Source organism: Pipistrellus hanaki, assembly GCF_964339955.1.
Source record: "Pipistrellus hanaki genome assembly, chromosome: 1".
NCBI classification, from domain to species: domain Eukaryota; kingdom Metazoa; phylum Chordata; class Mammalia; order Chiroptera; family Vespertilionidae; genus Pipistrellus; species Pipistrellus hanaki.
Genome location: NC_140503.1, coordinates 31,390,755 through 31,412,199, shown reverse-complemented (window position 1 = coordinate 31,412,199; position 21,445 = coordinate 31,390,755). Strand labels below are relative to the sequence as shown.

Sequence of the window (21,445 nt, the reverse complement as noted above, 5' to 3'; positions counted from 1 at the left end):
AGAGTAAAGAAGGATGTGGAAGGAAATAAACAAGCTGAACATTGAAAGATGGGGAAGACTGGGAGAAGAGTGAAAGAAGGCCTTCTGTGCAATGGAAAGACTTTTACATACTTAGTCATCTTTCCCCTGTCTTTCTAACTCCTGGAATTATCTTCTGACCATGATCTGTCTTCACCCTGAGTAAGGACTGCCTGTCACTCTTGGCTGTTGGGTATTTCCCCATTCCTGCCCGTACTTCCGGTGCATAAGATATCACTTCTGACAACCTCAGCCCAGTGCGCGGGCCTGGGGTTAAGAGGGATCTCTGCTGAGAGATTAGCTCTAGTAACTAATTTTATATTAATATAAAATCAGCTTGCTAATTATATTTTCTAATTCATGAAAAAAAATGATATTGCATTTTGGATCATTGCATTCAATATTTTGAATTGCAAGCCTCATGATAACAGCTGATAAAATAAATGAGGTGGCTCACACACCAACTTATTGCAGTGCCTGGTACACAACAAATGCACCATAAATGGTTGTTGCTGCCACCACCACCACTGGAGCAGGGCTGAAGAGACTAGCTCTGCCCCACCCATTCTTATCCCCCCTTTTTTAAAATTTTTAAAAAACATATTTTATTGATTATTTTTTTACAGAGAGGAAGAGAGAGGATAGAGAGATAGAAACATCGATGAGAGAATCATCAATCAGCTGCCTCTTGCACACCCTCTACAGGGGCTGTGCCCACAACCAAGGTACAGGCCCTTGACTGGAATCGAACCTGGAATCTTTCAGTCCGCAGGCTGACACTCTATCCACTGAGCCAAACCAGTTTCGGCTTCTCTCTCTCTTTTTTTAAACATACCAATAAAAAGATGGTGAGATTATTGCTTTTGATTTTTTTTCTTCTCTCATGGTAAGTTGACCATTTATTTTCATTACATATGGAAAACATATCTAGAAATGTCAAAGCAATTTTCCTAGTTTATCCTTATAATTGTCCCCCTCCTGCCCCCTTGGGGAGGGTTTTAATTAAGAGTCATTCTTTAGTTTACTCATTAACTTAATCCTAAAGGTATATGTTTTCCTTAGATTTGTTTTATCGCTATATAAAATCTTGGCTGAATTAGTTTAACTCCAAAGCTAGATAAATACCAAATAGGAATAGGAATAGGAGCAGTATTTACTTATTGGTCTCCTGCAAAGGACAAACGCTTCCTTTATTCTCCCTTGCCCCTTTGTATGCTGGGTTTCAGCCTAGAGCAAATATTTACAGAGTAATTATGTGCCCCGCAACAAGGGCAACAATGGCAATGTTGACACAACCACAACCTTAGGTCTAGGAACAGGATGGCCACAATTAAGAGTAAAATCCTGAAGAAGAAAAAAAGAAAATAAATAAAATTATGAAACATTTTTATGGATTATTTCTGGGAATTGACATCCCTCTGGATTTTTTTATTTTTTAAATTTTTTATTTTTAACAGCTGGAATTTCCTAGCTATGTGCTTTTATTCTTAGCCAGTTTTTTTCTACATTCACTGAAAGTAACGTAAGTTTGAAAAAAGCAAGAAGGGATAGTACTTCTATATCAGAAATCTCCAAGCTCACCCTTTGCATAAGGTCTTTCCTCACTTCTGCCTGTGGCCATTTCCAAAACAGCTGTTACTGTTTCTCCATCTGCCTCTGATGCCAGGTCCACAAATAACCATCTTCTTGTACCATTGTCACTAAAACATTGTGTTCCCATTTTAAGTTGCACTTTTTTTTAATGTCTTGATGCTGTTGGAATTTCGAAAGTTGACTTGAGGGTACTCTCAGTCTTTAATGGGGGAGATTTCCACTAACCAGATAGGCAGCATCCAACCTCACCCCACCATAGGCGGCCCACCCTAAGGGAAATTTATACAGTCAAAGAATCTGTTAGCTAGCATATGGTTTGGCATGGTGTTAGATTAATTGAAATAATGCTGATCTATTTGAAATAATTTCTTTTCATGAAGTTTAGAAGAAATAATCTGGTTTGTTGATTCTTCTTATTCTTACAGACAGTAATTAAAAAGTGGTCTATCCTTTGTCCTCTGACATTAAATTCTATAGAGCCGCACTTACAGGTAATACTTTATATTTTCTTTTCAGTTTCTTCCTTTTTATGTTAAGCTAAAAAGAAAAAAAAATCAGGCTAATATATATTTTTTTCTAATAAATGGAAAAGTAATGACTAGTTTGCATTTTGGAACTTTATTTTGAAGTGTTTTTATTTGAAAGCCTAGTTATAATAAAGTCATCATGTTTGTTGATGCTTTCTGACTTTTAATGACTATTGGTTTCTCTTTTTCCCCTCAATCCTCTTAAACAGATTTCAAATGCTACAGATGATTGTAAACCAAAGCTCTTTCATTTCTCCAAAGAGGTGTGTAAGTTATTAACAGATACTTTTGGTTGATTTTTCACATTTCAAGTTTTAAGAGATTTGTGTAACAGGGTCTCTTAGGTCTTTGTACCTGTAACTAATTAATTTTCATGAAAGTGCTAAGTATAGGGTTGCCTACCAGAAGAATAATATTATTTAACACAGGGTGGCCCATTATGAAACAGCCACCTTTTTTTGGCATGCCTTTAAATGGAGCCTGTTTTAAATGGGCAACTGCCTAAAAGAACAGATTTACTAAATGTCTGGTCTGGCCAATAAGGTCCTCTGTGGATACAGACTTCCTGTTGCCCTCTGGACTTGTAAAGCTAAATAGCCAATTATATAAAAACCTCCTCCCTTGTGAGTAGAACCTTGGTCTGCAGCTAAACAGCCTCATCATTGGACCAGCAATTGAGCACTGCCAGTATGTCTTCTGGCAGACATTCCACAGTTCAGATTTATGATGCCTTCAGTGGAGACTGGAAAACCGGGTCCCTTTGCCTTCCCTGAGAGCCCTCAGATACTGACAGTGCCTGCAAGAGCCCTTGGCATCTACAGGGGAGACTGGGTGACCTCTAGCATTCTGGAAGAGCTTAATCTTCCCTGTGGCTTTAAGGGTTTTTTTTTTGTCTACACTTTTAGATTCTGCTGAAATGCAGGTTCCAGATGCTAGAATCCCTCCACTCAGGTACAACTCTGTCAGTGTACTATTTCAGTGCCACAACTCCTCCTTGCAGAACTTTCCCTTTTATCCGTAATTTTTACACAACATATGTCTCTCTGGCCCCCCAAGGGGGGTTACCACATCGTATGTGGTAAAGGCCTCCGTGTGCCTTAAAGATCTAGGTAGGGTAATTGACAAGCCAGGAAATTGAGCAATATATGAAAGAGAATTTGTGAATTAAAGTCTCATTCCCCTAATCCAGTCTCGGGAAACACTACAGCTTTCCTTCCTCTCAATTCCCTTCAAATATTTGAGGAGGCATTATGTCCCAAGATAGGTCTTCAGTCATCTGGAACTTCTTTTGCTGAAGAGCCTGAAGTTAGTCAGGGGAAGATTATTTTAGAGTAGAGTCAGTATTTTCATTTAGTTGGTAACTTTTGTTTGCTTTGGCTCTTACATATTCTAACTTTAAAAAAAAAAGTTATGTTCGTGTATTCCATTGGATCTCCAAAAACTTGCCTGTCTAGAATAAATCATGTTCATTCCCATTGAAAGAGAACATAGGCAAAGATGCTAATATGTGATTAATATTTGTAATATTCCCTTAGATTAAATCAGTGATATTACCTTTGATTGAGTTGATAAAAGCAGATTCAAAAGCATTAACGATTATTTCTGCTTATAGAAGTAAGTTGTATTTAAATTTTCTAAAGTATACATTAGAATTAAATTATTTCTAGAATGTTATTATTTTGAATCTTAACCTAAATGTTATTTATTCCACATAAGTTATTTTTATTTCACCCAAATAATATACGAGCAACAGCAGTTGTAGTAAAAGTAACATGGTATAGAAGCCAGCCAAGGAATATCTGGCTAGTACAGGCATTCCATCTACCAGAGGAAAGATTTGCTGATGACCATGGTTGTATCTCTCTAAAACAAAACAAAACAAAATAAAACAAAAAAAAACACAATCTTATTTTATAGAGACAGTTTATGAAAAATGAAATGAATATAACCAAATTGATTTTTTTTAAAGAACTAAGATCATTGTCAAACGAAGTAGTGGTTTCAACAGAGTAGCATTTAGTAATTTCGTCTATTTTTTTCTTTTCAGAGTGCTTATGCGATACCAACCATGGCTTTTTCATTTCTCTGCCATACCTCAATATTGCCCATTTACTCTGAACTTCAAAGGTACCATAGAATCCTGGATTATTTTAAATGTATTAAATATGACCTTTTACTTCTAGGCCTTTCAGGTTGAATAACATTCTCCTTTATGAATTCTTTCCTCCCAGTGATGTTTCTATAGATATAAATCATTTCCCTGATTCTACTTTTGCCATTTTTGTCTTTTAGCCCTTCAAAGAAAAGAATGCAGAATGTAAGCAATACCGCAATTGCTTTAAGTTTCCTTGTTTATTTTGTATCAGCGCTCTTTGGGTACCTCACTTTTTATGGTAAGTATATCATTTAATTGTAGATGAAAAAATAGATTGTTCTCTCATTCAGTGGTCGCCAACCAGTAGTCTGCGAAATCCAAAAGGTGGGCGACCACTGGTTTAAAGGAACCTTTGGAGCAGTGGTCGCCAACCGGTGGCCGGTGGACCACTGGTGGTCCATGAGGTCCCAAAGGTTGGTGACCGCTGCTCTATTTGATCTCACACTTGAGTCTGAACTTGGTTTCTGCCTTTCATTAGTAAACTAATGAGTCCCAGGATCCACTGCAATACTGTAGTGGCTCTACGGGCCCTAAAGAATTGACTTTCTTTCAGGTTGAATAACATCTCCTTTGTGAATGTTAAGGAAACACCTGAATAAAACCTCGGGATTAATATCTTTCTACAAGAAAAAAATATACAATACTGATTTATTTTATTTTTTTAAAAACATTTTATTGATTTTTTTTACAGAGAGGAAGAGATAGGAATAGAGAGTTAGAAACATCAATGGGAGAGAAACATCGATCAGCTGCCTCTTGCACACCCCCCTACTGGGGATGTGCCCACAACCAAGGTATATGCCCTTGATCGGAATCAAACCTGGGACCTTTTAGTCTGTAGGCCGACACTCTATCCACTGAGCCAAACTGGTTTTGGCAATACTGATTTATTTTAAAAATATTTTAGAATCTTATTTTCAATACATTAGGCTTTAGTTCAGCCGTTTGGAAGAATCAGCCATTTTTACTGCAAAAGAACCAATTGAGAAAGGGAAGGGTTTTACACTGAACTATAGTTGTATGCTTACATGTCAGACATTTCTGCCTTCAGCCTCAATTCATATGATTCAAGACATTCATAATTTTTAAAAAGGATTTTTTTAAATTCATAAATTAACATTAAATACTTCTTATATTTATTTTTGAAAAATTGCCTGTTTTTTTTCTCTTCTAATAAGAACCTCAAGGAAAAGTAAAACTTCAAAGTCTAGAATAAGATTTTAAAAACTGTAAGCTCTCTAATTTGCAAGTATGCTTGTTTAATTTGCAAACAATCACATTATGACAAATTACACCCAGTTTGTCAGACACTTCAGTACACTTGTCAGTTTATGAATGCTTTTATAACAACTCTCCAAGTAAGTGGCTGTTATTACTTTGGTGATAGTTAGCTGTTATGACTCTGATTTCACAGTTGATAGCCTTGTGTGCATGCTTCAGGTTTTAGCCATCCATGAGGACTTGTAATGGGCTTTTGCTTATCTCTCAGAGTTTGTCCACATCTGATAAGTTTTTGGACAACATTTACTTGCATAGCTTCCTTTCCTAAGCAACAGTGGAAAGAGTATGGATTTCTAAATCGAACAAATATGGTTTAAATGACTACTCTGCTCTAACTAGGTATGTGACCTTGAGCAGGGTACTTCATTTTAGAGTATTTTATCTCCTAATCTGTTACAAGGGATAATTGCAAAGAGTGCTTAGTACCATGTCTGGCATAGAGCAGTCTTCCACAAAGGGAAGCTGCTGCTCATGGTGTGTTGTTATCATTACTACTGTAATTATTGCATGATTACAGGTGCTCTGTTTTTCAACACGGTACTTCTTACTGTCTTTAATGACATTAAATGTAAATATGGTAGCTTTCCAGTATATGTTGTGAGTATTATCTTGAAGATGGCCTACACATCTCTAGGATAGCTTGAGAAGAAGTTATATAAATTACCATGAGATGCTTAGGAGCTGTATGATCATCATGTAAGTGTAATGTTTACTACACAGGGGTTTTCCTGATTATCAAGTAACACTGCTATGTTGTCTTGGACTTAATCCTTCTCCACCAATGCAGATTCTTCAGAGTATCCACATTTTATATTATGGAGAAATTCACATTTAAGAAAAATAACATGGTATGTAGGTAGGTAGGTATATAGGTAGGTGATGGATGGATGGATGGAAGGAAGGAAGGAAGGAAGGAAGGAAGGAAGGAAGGAAGGAAGCCTAACCAGTTTGGCTGAAGGGTCACAGGTTCAATTCTGGTCAAGGGCGCTTGCAGGAGGCATCCAATCAATGTGTCTCTCTGTCTCTCTCACATAAAATATCTTTGGGTGAGGATTAACAAAAAAGCACACACAAAAAGAAAGGAAAGAAAGAAAGAAAGGAAGAAAGGAAGGAAGGAAGAGAAATAAAGAAAAATAGTTTTCCAAAGACAGAGGAAGATTCAAAAATGATTTGCTAGTCATTGTTTTGTTTGGGGGTTTTTAATCAAAACCAGGGGAAATCTTGTATATTTCTAACTGAACAATAATAGCCTTCAGTCTTATGGAAATAAATTGCTAATAGAGTCTGAGGCCTTAATCAAAAGGGCTTATCGAAAGTTAAGGCTTCAACTCATTTTATAGATGAGCATCTAAAGCCCAAAGAGGTGCCCTAACCAGTTTGGCTCAGTGGATAGAGTATTAGCCTGTAGACTGGAAGGTCCCAGGTTTGATTCAGGTCAAGGGCATGTACCTTGATTGTGGGTACATCCCCAGTAGGAGATGTGCAGGAGGCAGCTGATCGATGTTTCTCTCTCATCAATGTTTCTAACTCTATCCCTTTCCCTTCCTCTCTGTAAAAAGACATCAATAAAAACAAATAAAGCCCAAAGAGATGACCTGTCACGCGATCAGTGATTAGTGGCAGGCCTCCTGAATACTGATCTGTGGTCTTTCTGCTGCTCTGTAGTGATCTTTAGAAACTTCATACCAGTTTGACAATTTGCATTAAACAGGACAGCCTCCTGACTTCAGTAGCATACATCACCCGTCCTTACTGAGATTTGTAGAGATTTGCCTGTATCCAGAGAAGCATGTCATGCTTTATTCCTTACATATGGTAAGGCTCAGCTAAGAACACAGAACTGACTGGCTCAGAAGAAAGGGTTTCGTCCTCAGAAAGTAGAAAGTGAACATTAACCACTATTTTGAATATATAATAAATCTACCCTGTTTCCCCAAAAATAAGACAGTGCTTTTATATTAATTTTTCCCCCCAAAGTTGCGCTAGGTCTTATTTTCAGAGGATGTCTTATTTTCGGGGAAATACGGTAGTTCTTCAGGCTTCTGGAGCTGCTTGGGGTCTTGTCACAGTGCTTCCCAGGCTTAGTTAATATTTAAATTTTGTCAGATTAAAAAGACCTATAAGTATGTACCTAGATTACTAACATTGGCTCTGACTGCAGGTGTTAAGGCATTTTAAGTTGAGGGGGGAAAGTGTCCTTTGGTAGGCCAGGCCAGTGCCCAAATGTTGCATAATAACCAGATCATGTAAAAAGTCTATGAGGTTGTTAAGCAATAAGTGTTAATAGCTCTTTTTTTATGATTCAGAAAGCGGGGGCAGTTTGCCATATTTCTCCAAAACTCACAAGTATCTCACAGATTTGGGAATAGAATTCAACTTTAATCTCCTTGTTAGTCCATAGTTCCACCCTACGTGAAGTACAGCTTTGATAATTTAGACAATTGGTTCGTCTCCCCTTTCCATTATCACTAGTCTAGTCCAGTCTTCATTCCCTCTCAGTGATTATGACTGTTGCCTTCCATTATCCCTGTTTCGGGTCTCTTTTCCTCCCAATCTGTCCTCCTTCTTAGTTCAGATCAGAATACACTATTTTTTGTAGTAAGTCATGGCATCTCTGTGTTCTACCAGAGTGAGCCCAAACCTTGAACAAAGAATTCCTCTGTTGAGTCTTAAATGTGTTTCCAGCCTTACCACCCTCTGCTCTTGTGCTGTGGCCCCCTCCAGGTCAGCCGCTGTGCTCCTCTGGAATCTCAGTTTCTCAGCTGCCTATTTCCTCTGCTTTCTCAGGACTTCTGCTCTGCTGGTCCTTGCTCCGAGGATCTCTTCCCCACACACATGCATTAACTCATTTAATACTGTAACGCTACAGGTGAACATATCATTGTCTCCATTTTACAGATGTAAGAACCAAGGGACTCAAAAGTTAATTTGCTATTAAGTAGTGGGCCTTGAACATTAGTCTGTGCGGTTCCAGATTTCAAGCCCCCCTCCACCATCTTGCCCCCCAGTATATCCCCAAGCCTTCCCGGGTTTCTGGATTGCTCATTCAAAGGCCATAGTTATCGTTCTCTATTCAGAATCACCATAGCTGTTTGTTTGGACCTTCTTCTGTCACTTATGTATGTATCTGTGCTTAGATGCTATCATATATGCATAAGTATTCACCGTATCTGTCCTTTAAATTTTAATATTCTTGAAAATGGAGGTATGTTTGATTTGTCTCTTATTTCTTCCAAAGCACCTTTCCAAAACATATACCCTCGAATTAAAAAGCACTATTCTTTCATAAGTACAAATCGATCTTTCCCTACAAGGCAGTGATTTGCAATGTTCTGAATACCTCACTTGGATACACCTTGTCTGTCTTGAGGTGCGGAAAACGTGGGAGTGGAAGAACACCATGGAGCAAGGCATGGTTAGCATGTACAAATTCTGTCACTGACTACCACACTGGCTAGCTAACTAAGCCAGTTCCCTAAAACTTTTATGAAAGATTATCTACAGATGAGATGTAGAGGAAGCTGGTAAGATGTGTGGAACTCAATGAGACTCTAGAAAAATTGCAGTGTCAGGGAAAAGGTATTGGTTTTGGTACCAAAAAAAAAAAAAAAAGTGTACAGCTGTGCCAGCTCTGCTCCAATGAACTACCAATCTTATATTGTTATCACACGGATCAAATACATGTGAAAGCACTTTACAAAGCAAACAACATAAATATTCAAAACTTTCAGACAATGGGAACGTTCTAACAAGATATTTTTACATATATTTTATTGTCATAATTTAAGTTCTGCCCGTGCTGATTTGTAGTGTCATTAAAAGAAGAGGCTGTGGGCTTCAAGAAGATATTTAGCTAATGTCTCTGTGTTTCCTAGGAGAGAAAAAGGCCAGAGATGGGTTGGGGAGTAGGAATCCAAAATCTGTTAAGATTCCTTTGTGCAAAGGAAAACAATTTTGATGTTATTGACATTTTGGTAGTTTTTATTGTAATTCTTATTGTTATTTTTTAAAATTTACAGACAAAGTGGCGTCTGATATACTCCAAGATTATAATAAATACTTGCCTCATGATGTTGTTATCAGGACTATGAAGTTATGCGTACTGTTTGCTGTGCTTTTGACAGTCCCTCTAATCCACTTCCCTGTAAGTACTCTGAAAGGTTTTGTTGCTTGGTGTAGCAGCTCCCTAATGTGGCAACACTAATTCTTTGCAGACTAGAATGTTTGAATCACATCTAGTCTTGTATATCTTGCTCATTTGTTAAGTAATTGATCAAAGACCTCATTCTTGCGTATAACCCATGAATGCACAAAAATAACAGTGAGCCCCTAAGCTAATTTGTGCCTTTTGAGATTTAGTTTAGATTTATGCTTTCCCACAGCATTGTTTCCAATTTAGAGATGATAGTTCGTCTAAGGTTTTGGTGTGTGTGTTTTTCCTTTTTAATTCTGTATTCTGTTTTTCTCCCCAAAAGAATGCATGAAGAGGAAAAAGTCAAGTCAGCAAAAATAAAGCTCCTTCTGGTTTATTGTAAATTTATCTTTATGTAGACATTCTAGTTTAATCTACGTCAAACTACTTTATTTGCTCTAGAATTATAGTTTAAGGGCAGAACAGATTTTCATTCTGCATTTAGTTGCCATACTTAAGAATCTTAAGAATTTCTGAGAAAATGGATAAAAGGCTTTGGGTATAAATGCTTCTGCATGGAAGTCTGAATTCCTAAACAGTGAGTTCCTTAAGAGCTGGGCCTTCAGGAGTCTTGCCCCCTCCCTGTGCAGTCTGCAGGGCCAGGAGTGCAGCAGGGGCTGTGTAAACATTTGTGGACGTGACCGCCTGCTGCCTGCCTGAACAGTGGGAAGTGTAATGAATTAGTTTTCATATTTACATGTTGTGAAACAGATAATATAAAATAAAATAGTAAATGGTGTTTCTTCCACATGGCATGATTTCTTTTCTCGTTTTAAACCTTTTGTTCTTCTGTTGAAATTAATGACAATGATTCTCCGAGATTTCATCACACAGGGATTATTGTTGATACTTTTGAAAACTGTGCAACTTAAAGAAATTGTATGTGAACATTTTTTTAAGAATTAAAGCAAAATGATTTTTATGAAGATTACACAGAAATATGTATTTCTTAGTTTGTGAATAATAAACACGATAATGGTTTATGTTATACTTTTGTAAACTAAATGGTGTTGGGGACAGGAATATCATGGTTACTGTACTGTACAAGCGAGTATTTTGGCTTTCACACTTTCTGTTTGCTTAAATCTGTTTCTCTTTATGTTATACAGGCAAGGAAAGCTTTAATGATGATGTTTTTCTCCAATTTTCCATTCTCATGGGTTCGCCATTTTTTGATCACACTAGCACTCAATATTATCATTGTCTTACTGGCAATATTTGTCCCTGACATTAAGACTATATTTGGTGTAGTTGGTAAGTTTTATATTTCAAAAAGATCCACATAATAAAATGGGTAAACTTGTTACCCAGCCGAACATCTGAGTCTGGCAGTCATTCTCTCTTTTCCTCATGCCTAAAGGTTCCAGCACATCCACGTGTTTGATTTTTGTGTTCCCAGGACTTTTTTACCTGAAACTTAGCAGAGAGGATTTCCTCTCATGGAAAAAGCTTGCGGTAGGTTGGTTTTTGTTTTGTTTCTTTTAAGAATCCTATTTTAAGAAATGATTTGTCATTTTCTAATTATTTTATCTACATAAAAAATAATGTATTTTGAGCTATTCCATACATTATTGGGAAGGGTGAGATTTAAAAAAAAATACCCTAATTGTTATTATCTTTTTTCTTATTTCCACAGGCCTTTGCTTTTCTCATCTTTGGAATTTTGATTGGGACTTTTACTTTTGCCCTCATTGTTTTTAATTGGATTAATAATAAATGAAAGATAACTTTTCCCATTTCTTGTGAAGAATTATTTACCTCCATATGCAAAAAGGGGCAATTCTGGAAGGCACCTTGGGTGAATGCTGTATATGGGTTAACATTTTTGTAAGCATTATTAACAGAAAAGTGGAACAGCATGGAAGTGGGCAAGGAAAAGTGGGCTCATAGCAGTTTTAATCAAAATAAGAAACAAACTCAGAATACTCTTAAATGTATTAGGTCAGTCTTTTCTTTGTCACTTTGTGGGTCTGATGCTTTTTTTTTTTAGATAAATAGACTTAATTTTTTAGGGTAGTTTTAATTTTCACAGAAATGTTGAGCAGAAAGAAGAGTCCCATATGTGGCTTCACCCCCAAAACATCCATAGTTTCCCATATTATTAACATCTTGAATTAGTGTGGTACTGTATATTTATTATACTTGTTGAGCCAAATATTATTATTAACTTAAGTCCATAGTTTACATTGGGGTGCACTCTTGATGTAAGCATTGGCAATCACTAATTATTTTACTATCTTCCTAAAAACTCTGAGCCTTTTCTAGCATGTCATATAGTTGCAATTAAATGGTATCCAACCTTTCAGACTGGCTTCTCTCTTTTTTTTTTTTTAATATATATTTTATTGATTTTTTTTACAGAGAGGAAGGGAGAGAGATAGAGAGCTAGAAACATCAATGAGAGAGAAACATTGACCAACTGCCTCTTGCACACCCCCCACCAGGGATGTGCCCACAACCAATGTACATGCCCTTGACCGGAATTGAACCCGGACCTTTCAGTCCGCAGACCGACGCTCTACCACTGAGCCAAACCGGTTTCGGCAGACTGGCTTCTTTCACTGAGCAATATGCAATTAAGTTTCCTACTTGTCTTGTCATGGCTTGGTAGCTCATTTATATACACCCATTGTATGGATGAACAACCACAGTTTTGTTTTCTGTTCACCTGTTGAAGGACCTCTTGGTTGCTTCCAAATGTTGGCAGTTTTGAATAAAACTGTGCAGATTTTTATGTGTACATAAGTTTTCAGCTTATTTGACTTAATACCAAAGGACACAAGTGCCACATCGTGTGGTAAGAATATGTTTAGTCCTGCAGACAACTGCCAAACTGCCTTCCAAAGTGGCTGTAACATTTTTCATTCCCACCAGCAATGATTGAGAATTCCTGTAATTCTACATCCTCACTTGGTGTTGGCAGTATTTTGTATTTTTTCCATCCTAATGGGTGCGTAGTTGTTTCTCTGTTGTTTTAATTTGTATTTCCCTAATGGCATACGATGTTGATCCTCTTTTCATGTGTTTATTTGTCATCTGTGTATTTTCTTTGGTAAGGTGCAGATCTTATGCCTGTTTTTTAAATTAGGTTGTTTTCTCATTGTTGAGTTTTAATCATTTGTATACCTGTTCTTTATCAGACATGTGTTTTGCAAAGATTTTCTCCCAGTATGTTCCTTTTTTCATCCTCTTTAACAGTGTATTTCACGGAGCAGAAGTGTTTAATGTTATTAAATATATTACGTCAATCTTTTGTTTATTTTTTAAAGAAATCAATGTAAGTTTACATGCAAAATTGAATCTTAGCTTGTGGGCTAATGTCACCGTCCATCACTAATATCAAAACTGTGGGATTATTCCATTTGGTACTTTGCCCTGACTCCAAATCCTCTCCAAGAAACTTTTGTGATTTTTCTCTGTTGTGCATTAGAAGATAGAACTGTGATGATTGGCTGTGGACTTGAAAGTTCTCTGAGCTTTCTTGTTTGTCACTAAAACATGTGATTTTCTACTTGGCAATAGGACAGATATTGGTGCTTTATGTCATACTTTGTTTGGAGGTTATAAATCATTCCAATCTTCCCAGTGATGTGGCTTGTTTCTGGTTGGAAACCAGAAATTGGGTCTCTCCTGCCTGTGAGTATTCTATATAAAGGACCCCTTAGCAGCCTACCAAAGCCAGGGTGTATCAGTGAAAATGTAATCCCATCCCCGTGCACATGTAAAGTAGGGAATTACATGCAAAGTGCCAATTTACATGTATGGAAATCCACACTTTTGCAGGTGCCTCTTGCTTCCCTCTTAGGAAATTGGCTGAAAATTTGACAACTGAGCTTTTCTTTTGAGTTAAGATACTTCTTTGGCAAATCTGAGATTAGCATGGTGTAATGGAAAAAGTCCAAGTTTGGGGGTTAGAAAGACTTAGATTCAAATCTCAGTGAGTTTAGGGAAACTACTTAACCTCTCTAAGCCTCCACTTTCACATAGGTATTAGATGGAGTTAATACCAATTATACAGGGTTGTGCTGAGAGGATTAAGTGACCTTGTATAAATTAGGTACAGTTTGAAACAGGCTTTCTGCATAGATTAGCTATTTATCCCCTTTCTTCCACCCCTTTATCTGGAGCAATAAAATAAATTTGCTTTCAATCAGGGACATGGAATTTCTTCATCTCCCATCTTGCACAACTAGTATGTTTAGAATCCCGCTCTTTCCTTCACTCCCAGGGGAGCCGGCCCCATGTCTGTAGTGCTTTCCCACAGTTCTACCCCAGCTGCACTCCTACTGATGCCTTCCTGAAACTGGGCACTTAGCCTGTCCCAGGGGCACCGCCTGGCATGGCCTTCCATGTGGCTTCGGGTCAGCCAGAGTCTATCAACCTGGTGAGCTCACTCTTGTACCCTCTTTTTCTGTTTATGAAATTATAAATTCACATACAAATAGGGATTCAGCTGCTTAAATAAATCTAACTGCAGTAATACCAAAATAACCCTAAATCTGCAACAGATGCAAGGATGCCCCCTGGGGCAAATGTTAAGTGCGATGACAGCTGGGCATCAATTATTACATTTGTCACCCGCTCATGGGATAGGATCATGGGAGGTTTGGCAAAGGGACAAGTAACCTATTGAACACTCTGCACAAAACTCAGTTAATATCAAGAGAAATGATTTGTGGAGATGTTTGTTTTTATTTTACATTAATATGCTGCCTTATCTAGCTGCCTGTGTAGAGTCACAGCTTTCCCTCTGAGTTTGGAAGAAGCTAAGAGGGCTGATAAGAGCAGTGCCCCCTTCACCAGCATTACCCAGAACCTTCAAGTACTCCTCAGCGTTTTTCCTGCGAAATATAGGCCTTCTCATTATGGGCTTAATGTTCATAATTTATTAGGTAATAACTATTTAAAATAAAACGAAGTTAAGCACAAAATATATACTTCTCCAACACTTGGAGACTTGTTTGCCAAATTAAAAGACGAAGTGCTGAGAATATAAAATTACTTTCATATGTCGAGGGTGAATGTTTAAATTGTACTTTTTTGAACGGAATGTTTACTCATGAGCTTAGCATTTAAATGGTTAAAACAAGCCTTTGAAGTTAACACTCCATTAAGATGAATGGGGGTAATTCACACCTCTGCTGGTGCTGTATTATTTCAGTCTGGCTGCGGAGAAAACAAGACAGCAGTGGGTTGATTTACTGTGTGAAGGCCCTTTAAACACCCAAGGTCTGGAAATCTTTGTTGTTGTTTTTTTTTCTTTTTCACCTAAAACCAGAATCTGAAATTCAGCACAATTTAGGTATAGAATTGAAGTCTTGAAAGTACCATAGATTCTCTGTTATCTGCAAGTTCCTACCTGCCTTTATTTGTTCCTGTACTCTAGCCTTTCTTCCTACCCTGGCACCATTTGTATTAAAGTTCCACTAGTAATTCACCAGCGGAAGAGCAGAAAGGAACCGTCCATTTTCGGGTATACTTTACACATGCCTTTAAATGGGTTATGAAATAGTCCTCGCTTTATCATCTTCGGGATTCTCAAGCTCTGCCTTTTCCTAACATAAAGTATCCATCTTTAGCGACTATTTTCTTCCCCATTTGGGGGTATGGGATGTGGTTGAAGAGAGCAAAGATCGGTGGCAGAGGCGTGTGTCAGTGTGTTCTTTGTGGTAGTCATGTATATTTGAAATGTGCATTCCCCCCATTGATGGAAGTTTTCTAGCCAATTGATTCTGAAATAATTAGTTTCAGAGGCTAGGAATAAGGCTGTATGAGCATTTTATGAGATGTCAATGAATTTGGAAGATCTTTTTAAGGTAAACAGATTTTTCTTGTGTCCAGTCTCTGCCCATGTATTTGCAGGATCAAGTTACTAGATAATCCGTGGGTAGTTGGGTGTGGACAGTGTTTTCATTTGGGCTGCCTCTCATGTGGACATTGCCAGGACAGCACATAGAAATGGAAAGTAGATGCTAGAAACACAGAGGCCCAACCAGTTCATTTAAACCTGTTGTGTTGGGCTGTGTTAGAATTAGCCCAATTGAAAACAGTTTGTTTCCTGCAAATTACTCTGCCTAAATTTTAGGTGTCAAAATTTTTGGTCTTAGAACGTCTCAGAACCTTTTGTAGCACTGAGATTTGTTTTTCTAATTTAAACACAAAATTTAACTTTTTTTCTCTCTTCCTGTCGTAATACTTCAATAGTCTTTCTGTATGAAGTAGGAAATATAGGAAAACAAAGTTTTGATAAAGGATGACTAAAGATATTGTGGGAGTGTTTTCCTCATTGCAGTCAGAATTCTTTCTGTCTCTCGTCCTTCCTAAACAATCTGATAAATGTTTTACTGTCATCATGATCCACTGTCCTAGTTTGCCAGCCTGTCTGTTACGGTGAGCAAGTATGAGGTGCAGGAAGACTCATCTTGGCTGATGGACAGCCAGTTGGACAGGAGGTTCATTCACCCATAGCACAAAGTAAATAGGTGCAAAGAGAAATTGAGTTGCCAGGGGGAAAAAACAGATGGATTAAAAGACATTCTAATATGGGATGGGGCCTAGGCACTGATACATATTTTTAAAACTTCCAGATGACTGTAATGGGCAACCACTGGGTTGCTACATCAGCCTTCTCACAGGTGTCTGTCTGCCAGTCCGTTTTGCCTGTTGCTGTCCACTTGGAATCCTGCTTTAATAGGATGACTTTCCTGCTCAAGAGTTTCAGGTGGCTCTCTACTTCTTTGAAGGTTTGACCTTTTGTTAATTTTATGTCACATCACATAACTTAATTCCACATTCCACATTCTCCTGTCTCATCTACTAAATTGTATTTTATCCTTTTCTTAACTACATTCTACAATACACTGAAATTGTTTCACTGTTTGGTACCTGATTTGCCTTTGATTATCATGTTTCAACATTTTTCTTCCACTATCCTCCTTTCCCCATTCCGAGTTCCACATACACACCCACAGTGTCCTCACTGGTTTCTTCAGCCTTGCCACACACTTCCCGATCTCCAGGAACCAGCTCAAATACCACCTTGTAAAATAAATGCTTCATTCTCCACTCCGCCTTACCCCTTACGATCTACCTGGTTCTTTTGGTACATGCCATTAGTACCTTGTAATATATTTTCTGTTTCTTCATAAATTGCTTTTGCATTTCATTTTTAATAGTTAATATACTTGTAGTACAAATTCAAAATTTACAGAATTGCTTCTCTCCCACTTCTGCCCCAAGCACCTAGTTTCCTCTCTGGAAGCAACCACTCTTGCAACTTTCTGTATCTTTGCAAATATATCCTAAGCCTAGCTAACTATAGAGTTCTACAGAATAAACACACACACACACACACACTCACACATGAATGTTAGCATACTATATGAATCCTCTGCACTTTGACTTCTTTTCTCTGAGAGAGCTATACTAATAAATATATTTAAAGATATAGATAAGTTATTTTTAAATTCTGGTGAAAAGTACCTAATAGGGAAATCTGCCCTCTTAAACTTTTAAGTGTATAATACTGTTGTTAGTTATATGTACACTAGTGGCCTGTTGCACAAAATTCATGCACAGGAGGGGGGTGGTACCTTAGCCTGGCCTACACCTTCTCGAATCAGGGACATCCCTCTCACAATCTGGGACCTCTGGCTCCTAACTGCTCACCTGCCTGCTTGCCTGATCATCCCTGATTGCCTCTGCCTGCCTGCCTGATCTCCCCTAACTGCCTCTGCCTGCCTACCTGCCTGATTACCCCTATCTGTCCTTCCCTGCAGGCCTGATCTTGCCCCCTGCAGGCCTGATCTTGCCCGCAACTGCCTTCCGTTCTGGCCTGATCTCTCTCCCAATGGCCCTCCCCTGCCGGCCTGTTCTCACTCCCAACTGCCTTAAAACCCCTCTTCAGCCCTGACCTTAGGTTCTGCCTTCGCAGTTCACACAGATAAGGTTCTGATTGGTCAGTTTGTATGCCAGTCAGCATCAAAAGCTCTGCCTCTTAGGCAGCCATTGGCTCCTCACAGTTCACCCAGATTTGGTTCTGATTGATCGGTTTCTATGCCAGTCAGCATCTCCAGACCTATCTCAAGGCTTGCTCTGAGAAGTGGAGCTGATCAGCAGCCCCTGTGGAGGCCTGAAGAGAGAGATGTGCTGTTGGCCAGGCCCAGAGAGAAAAAGAGAGGCAAGGGCTGATCTACAGCTGCCACAGAAGCTACGGATCAGAGCCTGCTTCTCTCTCCAGGCCTGATCCACAGTCCCCTCAGCAGTCAGTGCTGGGTTACTGTGCCTGCAGCGGCAGCAGTCAGTGCTAGGTCATTATGGCAACCCAGCATTGACTGCAGGACTGCCAGTGTTCGGTGGAGCCTCTGGTCTTTACGGTCACTGCTTTTTTTTTTATACCCTGTGTAATAAAAGGCTAATATGTAAATTGACCAAACAGCAGAACAACCAGTCGCTATGACACACACTGACCACCAGGGGACAGATGCTCAATGCAGGTCAGTGTGCTTCCACAGGGGGAGCACCACTCAACCAGAAGCTCATGGCTGGCTAGCACACCAGTGGTGGTGGGAGCCTCTCCCACCTCCGCGGCAGTGCTAAGGATGTCCAACTGATGGCTTAGGCCCGTTCCCTATAGGAGCCATCGTTGGAAATCCCCTGAGTGCTCCTGAACTGCAAGAGGATGCAGTCCTGGCTGAGGAAACCCCCTCCAAGTGCACGAATTTTGTATACCGGGCCTCTAGTATATAGATATTAGTACAGTAGATCTCTAGAATGTTTTCATCTTGTATGACAAAACTCTAAGCCTATTAGACAGCAACTCCCCATTTCCCCCTGTTTTCATCCATGGCAGCCACCATTTTACTTTGTGTTTCTATGGGTTTGACCACTTCAGCTACCTCATACAGTGGAAGCATGCAGTATTTGTGACTGGCTTGTTTCATTTAGCGTAATATCTTCAAGTTTCATTTTGTAGCATGTGACAGGAGTCCTTCTTGAAAGGCTGAATAATACTCCATTGCATGTATGTACCACGATTTCATTCATCTGTCAATGGAAATTTAGATTGTTTCCTCCTCTGGGCTGTAATCAATGAACTTGGTGCAAATATATCTTTCAGTTCTTTAGGATATATATACCCAGAAGTGGATCATATGGAAATTCTATTTTTTATCTTATGAGGAACCTCTACACATTTTTTAAAAAAAATTTCAATTGATATAACTAATGGGTATTTTTTTTAAACATATTTTATTGATTTTTCACAGAGAGGAAGGAAGAGGGATAGAGAGCTAGAAACATCAATGAGAGAGAAACATCGACCAGCTGCCTCCTGTACACCCCCTACCGGGAAATGTGCCCACAACCAATGTACGTGCCCTTGACCAGAATCGAACCTGGGACTGTTCAGTCTGGAGAACAATCGCAGGGGTCCTCAAACTTTTTAAAGTGGGGGCCAGATCACGGTCCCTCAGAGAGCTGGAGGGCCGGACTATATGAACTACTAATTCCTACTGTAACACCTCGGCTGTGCTCACTGCCCAAAAAACCTGGCGGGCTGGATCAGACTCCTCTGTGGGCCGCATGTGACCCGCGGGCCGTAGTTTGAAGACCCCTGCGTAACCACTGAGCCAAATTGGTTTTGGCAAACTATACACATTTTTAATAATGGCTGCACCATTTTACATTTCCACCAATAATGTACAAAGCTTTCATTTACCCACATCCTCACCAGCATTTGTTGTTTTCTGGTTTTTGGTTGTTTTTTTATAATGACCATCCTGACAGGTGTGAGATGTTATCTCATTATGGTTTTGATTTGCATTTTCCTCATAATTAATGATGTTGAGCATCTTTTTATATACTCATTGGCCATTTCTGTGTCTTCTCTGAAGAAATGTCTAAGTCCTTTACCCATTTTAAAATAAGGCTATTTTTTGTTAATGCTGTTATTAAGTTGTAGAAGTTATTATATATTTTAGTTATTATATATTTCAGTTATTACATATATTAGGTATATGGTTTGTGAATATTTTCTCCCATTCTATAAGTTGCATTTTCAAAACATATGAATCTGTCTAACAGCTCATAGTATCCTATTGATGTATGTACCCTAATTTAATTCACCAGTTTCCTATCAATGCATTTTTAGGACTTTTAATTTTTTAAAATTTTGCTATTTTATTATAATGCTTCAATTATTAAATTTATGCCTACATCATTTGGCCCATATATATATGAGTATATCTGTAGGTTAAATTTCTACCCATTTAACTGGAATTCTGAGTCAAAGAGTATGTGTGTTTTGAGTTTTGATAGATATTACTAAATTGACCTTCATTGTAGATTTTACTAACTTACATTCCCACCAACAATGTATTATAGTAATGCTCTTTAAACTTTGTGGAGTCATTTGTCTTTTCACATTTAAACACCGTCTTTTCTTGACTCGGTTGTTATTAACCCGAAAACACATGTATGTCCTGTGGTTACACATAATGCCCATCACCATGAGTTTATTTAGCTGGTGTCAGAAAATATTTGTTCAATCTCACTTCATTGTATGTCTAGGGAGTTTCCTTAAGGCTGTGATGAATGTCACATGAGAGTTGTCCCCTTGACACATGTGCTATTCCCAGGAGAGAAGGTGCCTGCCTGTGATATTCGTAGGAGAAATGCCATCTATTGTTATTTCTCCCCCGGATTCTGTGTTATCACTGTCTCTGAAAGATTAGCTAGTCCCTGGACCTGCTATCAGGTTTAGTTAGTTTGAATATTTCAGTATAAGACTGCAGTGACATCAAATATGTGCCTAGAATGCTTCATATCCTAAAACTGTGGAAAAACATTTCTCTCCATTTACTATAAATGATCTAAACAGAAATACTTCGTGAGTTTTCCCCAACTTTTTATAAAGAAAAATTTCAAAATAATATATAAAGTTAGAATAATATGTCCACATACCCACCACTAACATTTAACCTTTGTTCATATTTATTTTGCTACCCACATATAAACATGTGAATATATATATCTGCTGAATGATTTGCAAGCAAGTCTTGCTGATACACAATTGGGTAGTAAATAAAGCTAAAAATTAATTTTGTAAATATATCCTCCTGTGAACAAATCTAGTTTAAATGTTTCACAACATTTTTTTAAAAAAAATTATATTTCTTTTTCTGAATGGATAAGAAGCTGTTTGATGGCATCTTTTCCACAAATGCCAAAAGACCTGTATCCAGGACACAACAAGGCTTAAGTGAGGGAAGCAGCTGGCGCCACAACTTCTCCCAGTAAGGGAGCTATCTATGTCTTCGTGTAGGAAAATAACTTGATAGGTCATTTGGGATGAAAGGTGACCCTCCCCATTTTCCCAGCAGTGTGAGTGTACTGCATACCTGTGAATCCGTGTACTTTAAGATGGTTAATTTTATGTGATGTGACATAAAGGTTGATCCACCTTCAAAGAAGTGGATCTCTGGTATCAGGGATAGCTCCACACTTCTTAACGCTTCCCCCGAGAGTCCTTATTCTAGGTTCTCTAGAACCAAGCCTCGGAGTTTGGGAACTGGGCCCCCAGAACGTGCCTTGTATCACCCCGAGGTGTCGTGTGTTTGGGATCACAACTCGACCCCGCTTGTAGTTAGATGGTGGTAGTAGGACTCAAAGGGAGTTGGG

The 21,445-nt window shown here is 38.5% G+C and overlaps 1 protein-coding gene across 4 annotated transcripts in view; it reads left to right on the top strand.

Annotated features, from left to right (window-relative positions):
• SLC38A6 (solute carrier family 38 member 6) overlaps positions 1-12,991 on the top strand; it is a 64,612-nt gene extending 51,621 nt beyond the window's left edge. For 3 of the 4 annotated variants that reach the window (XM_084883213.1, XM_084883214.1, XM_084883212.1), the window contains 8 exons: positions 2,037-2,102; positions 2,348-2,401; positions 4,186-4,265; positions 4,431-4,531; positions 9,594-9,718; positions 10,876-11,020; positions 11,127-11,221; positions 11,403-12,991. In XM_084883213.1, coding sequence (XP_084739339.1) covers positions 2,037-2,102; positions 2,348-2,401; positions 4,186-4,265; positions 4,431-4,531; positions 9,594-9,718; positions 10,876-11,020; positions 11,127-11,221; positions 11,403-11,486 — 750 coding nt within the window. In that variant the 3' untranslated portion in view covers positions 11,487-12,991. The remainder of the gene's footprint in view (positions 1-2,036; positions 2,103-2,347; positions 2,402-4,185; positions 4,266-4,430; positions 4,532-9,593; positions 9,719-10,875; positions 11,021-11,126; positions 11,222-11,402) is intronic. The other variant, XM_084883211.1, reaches the window with a different exon arrangement.
• The last annotated feature ends 8,454 nt before the right edge of the window (positions 12,992-21,445 follow it).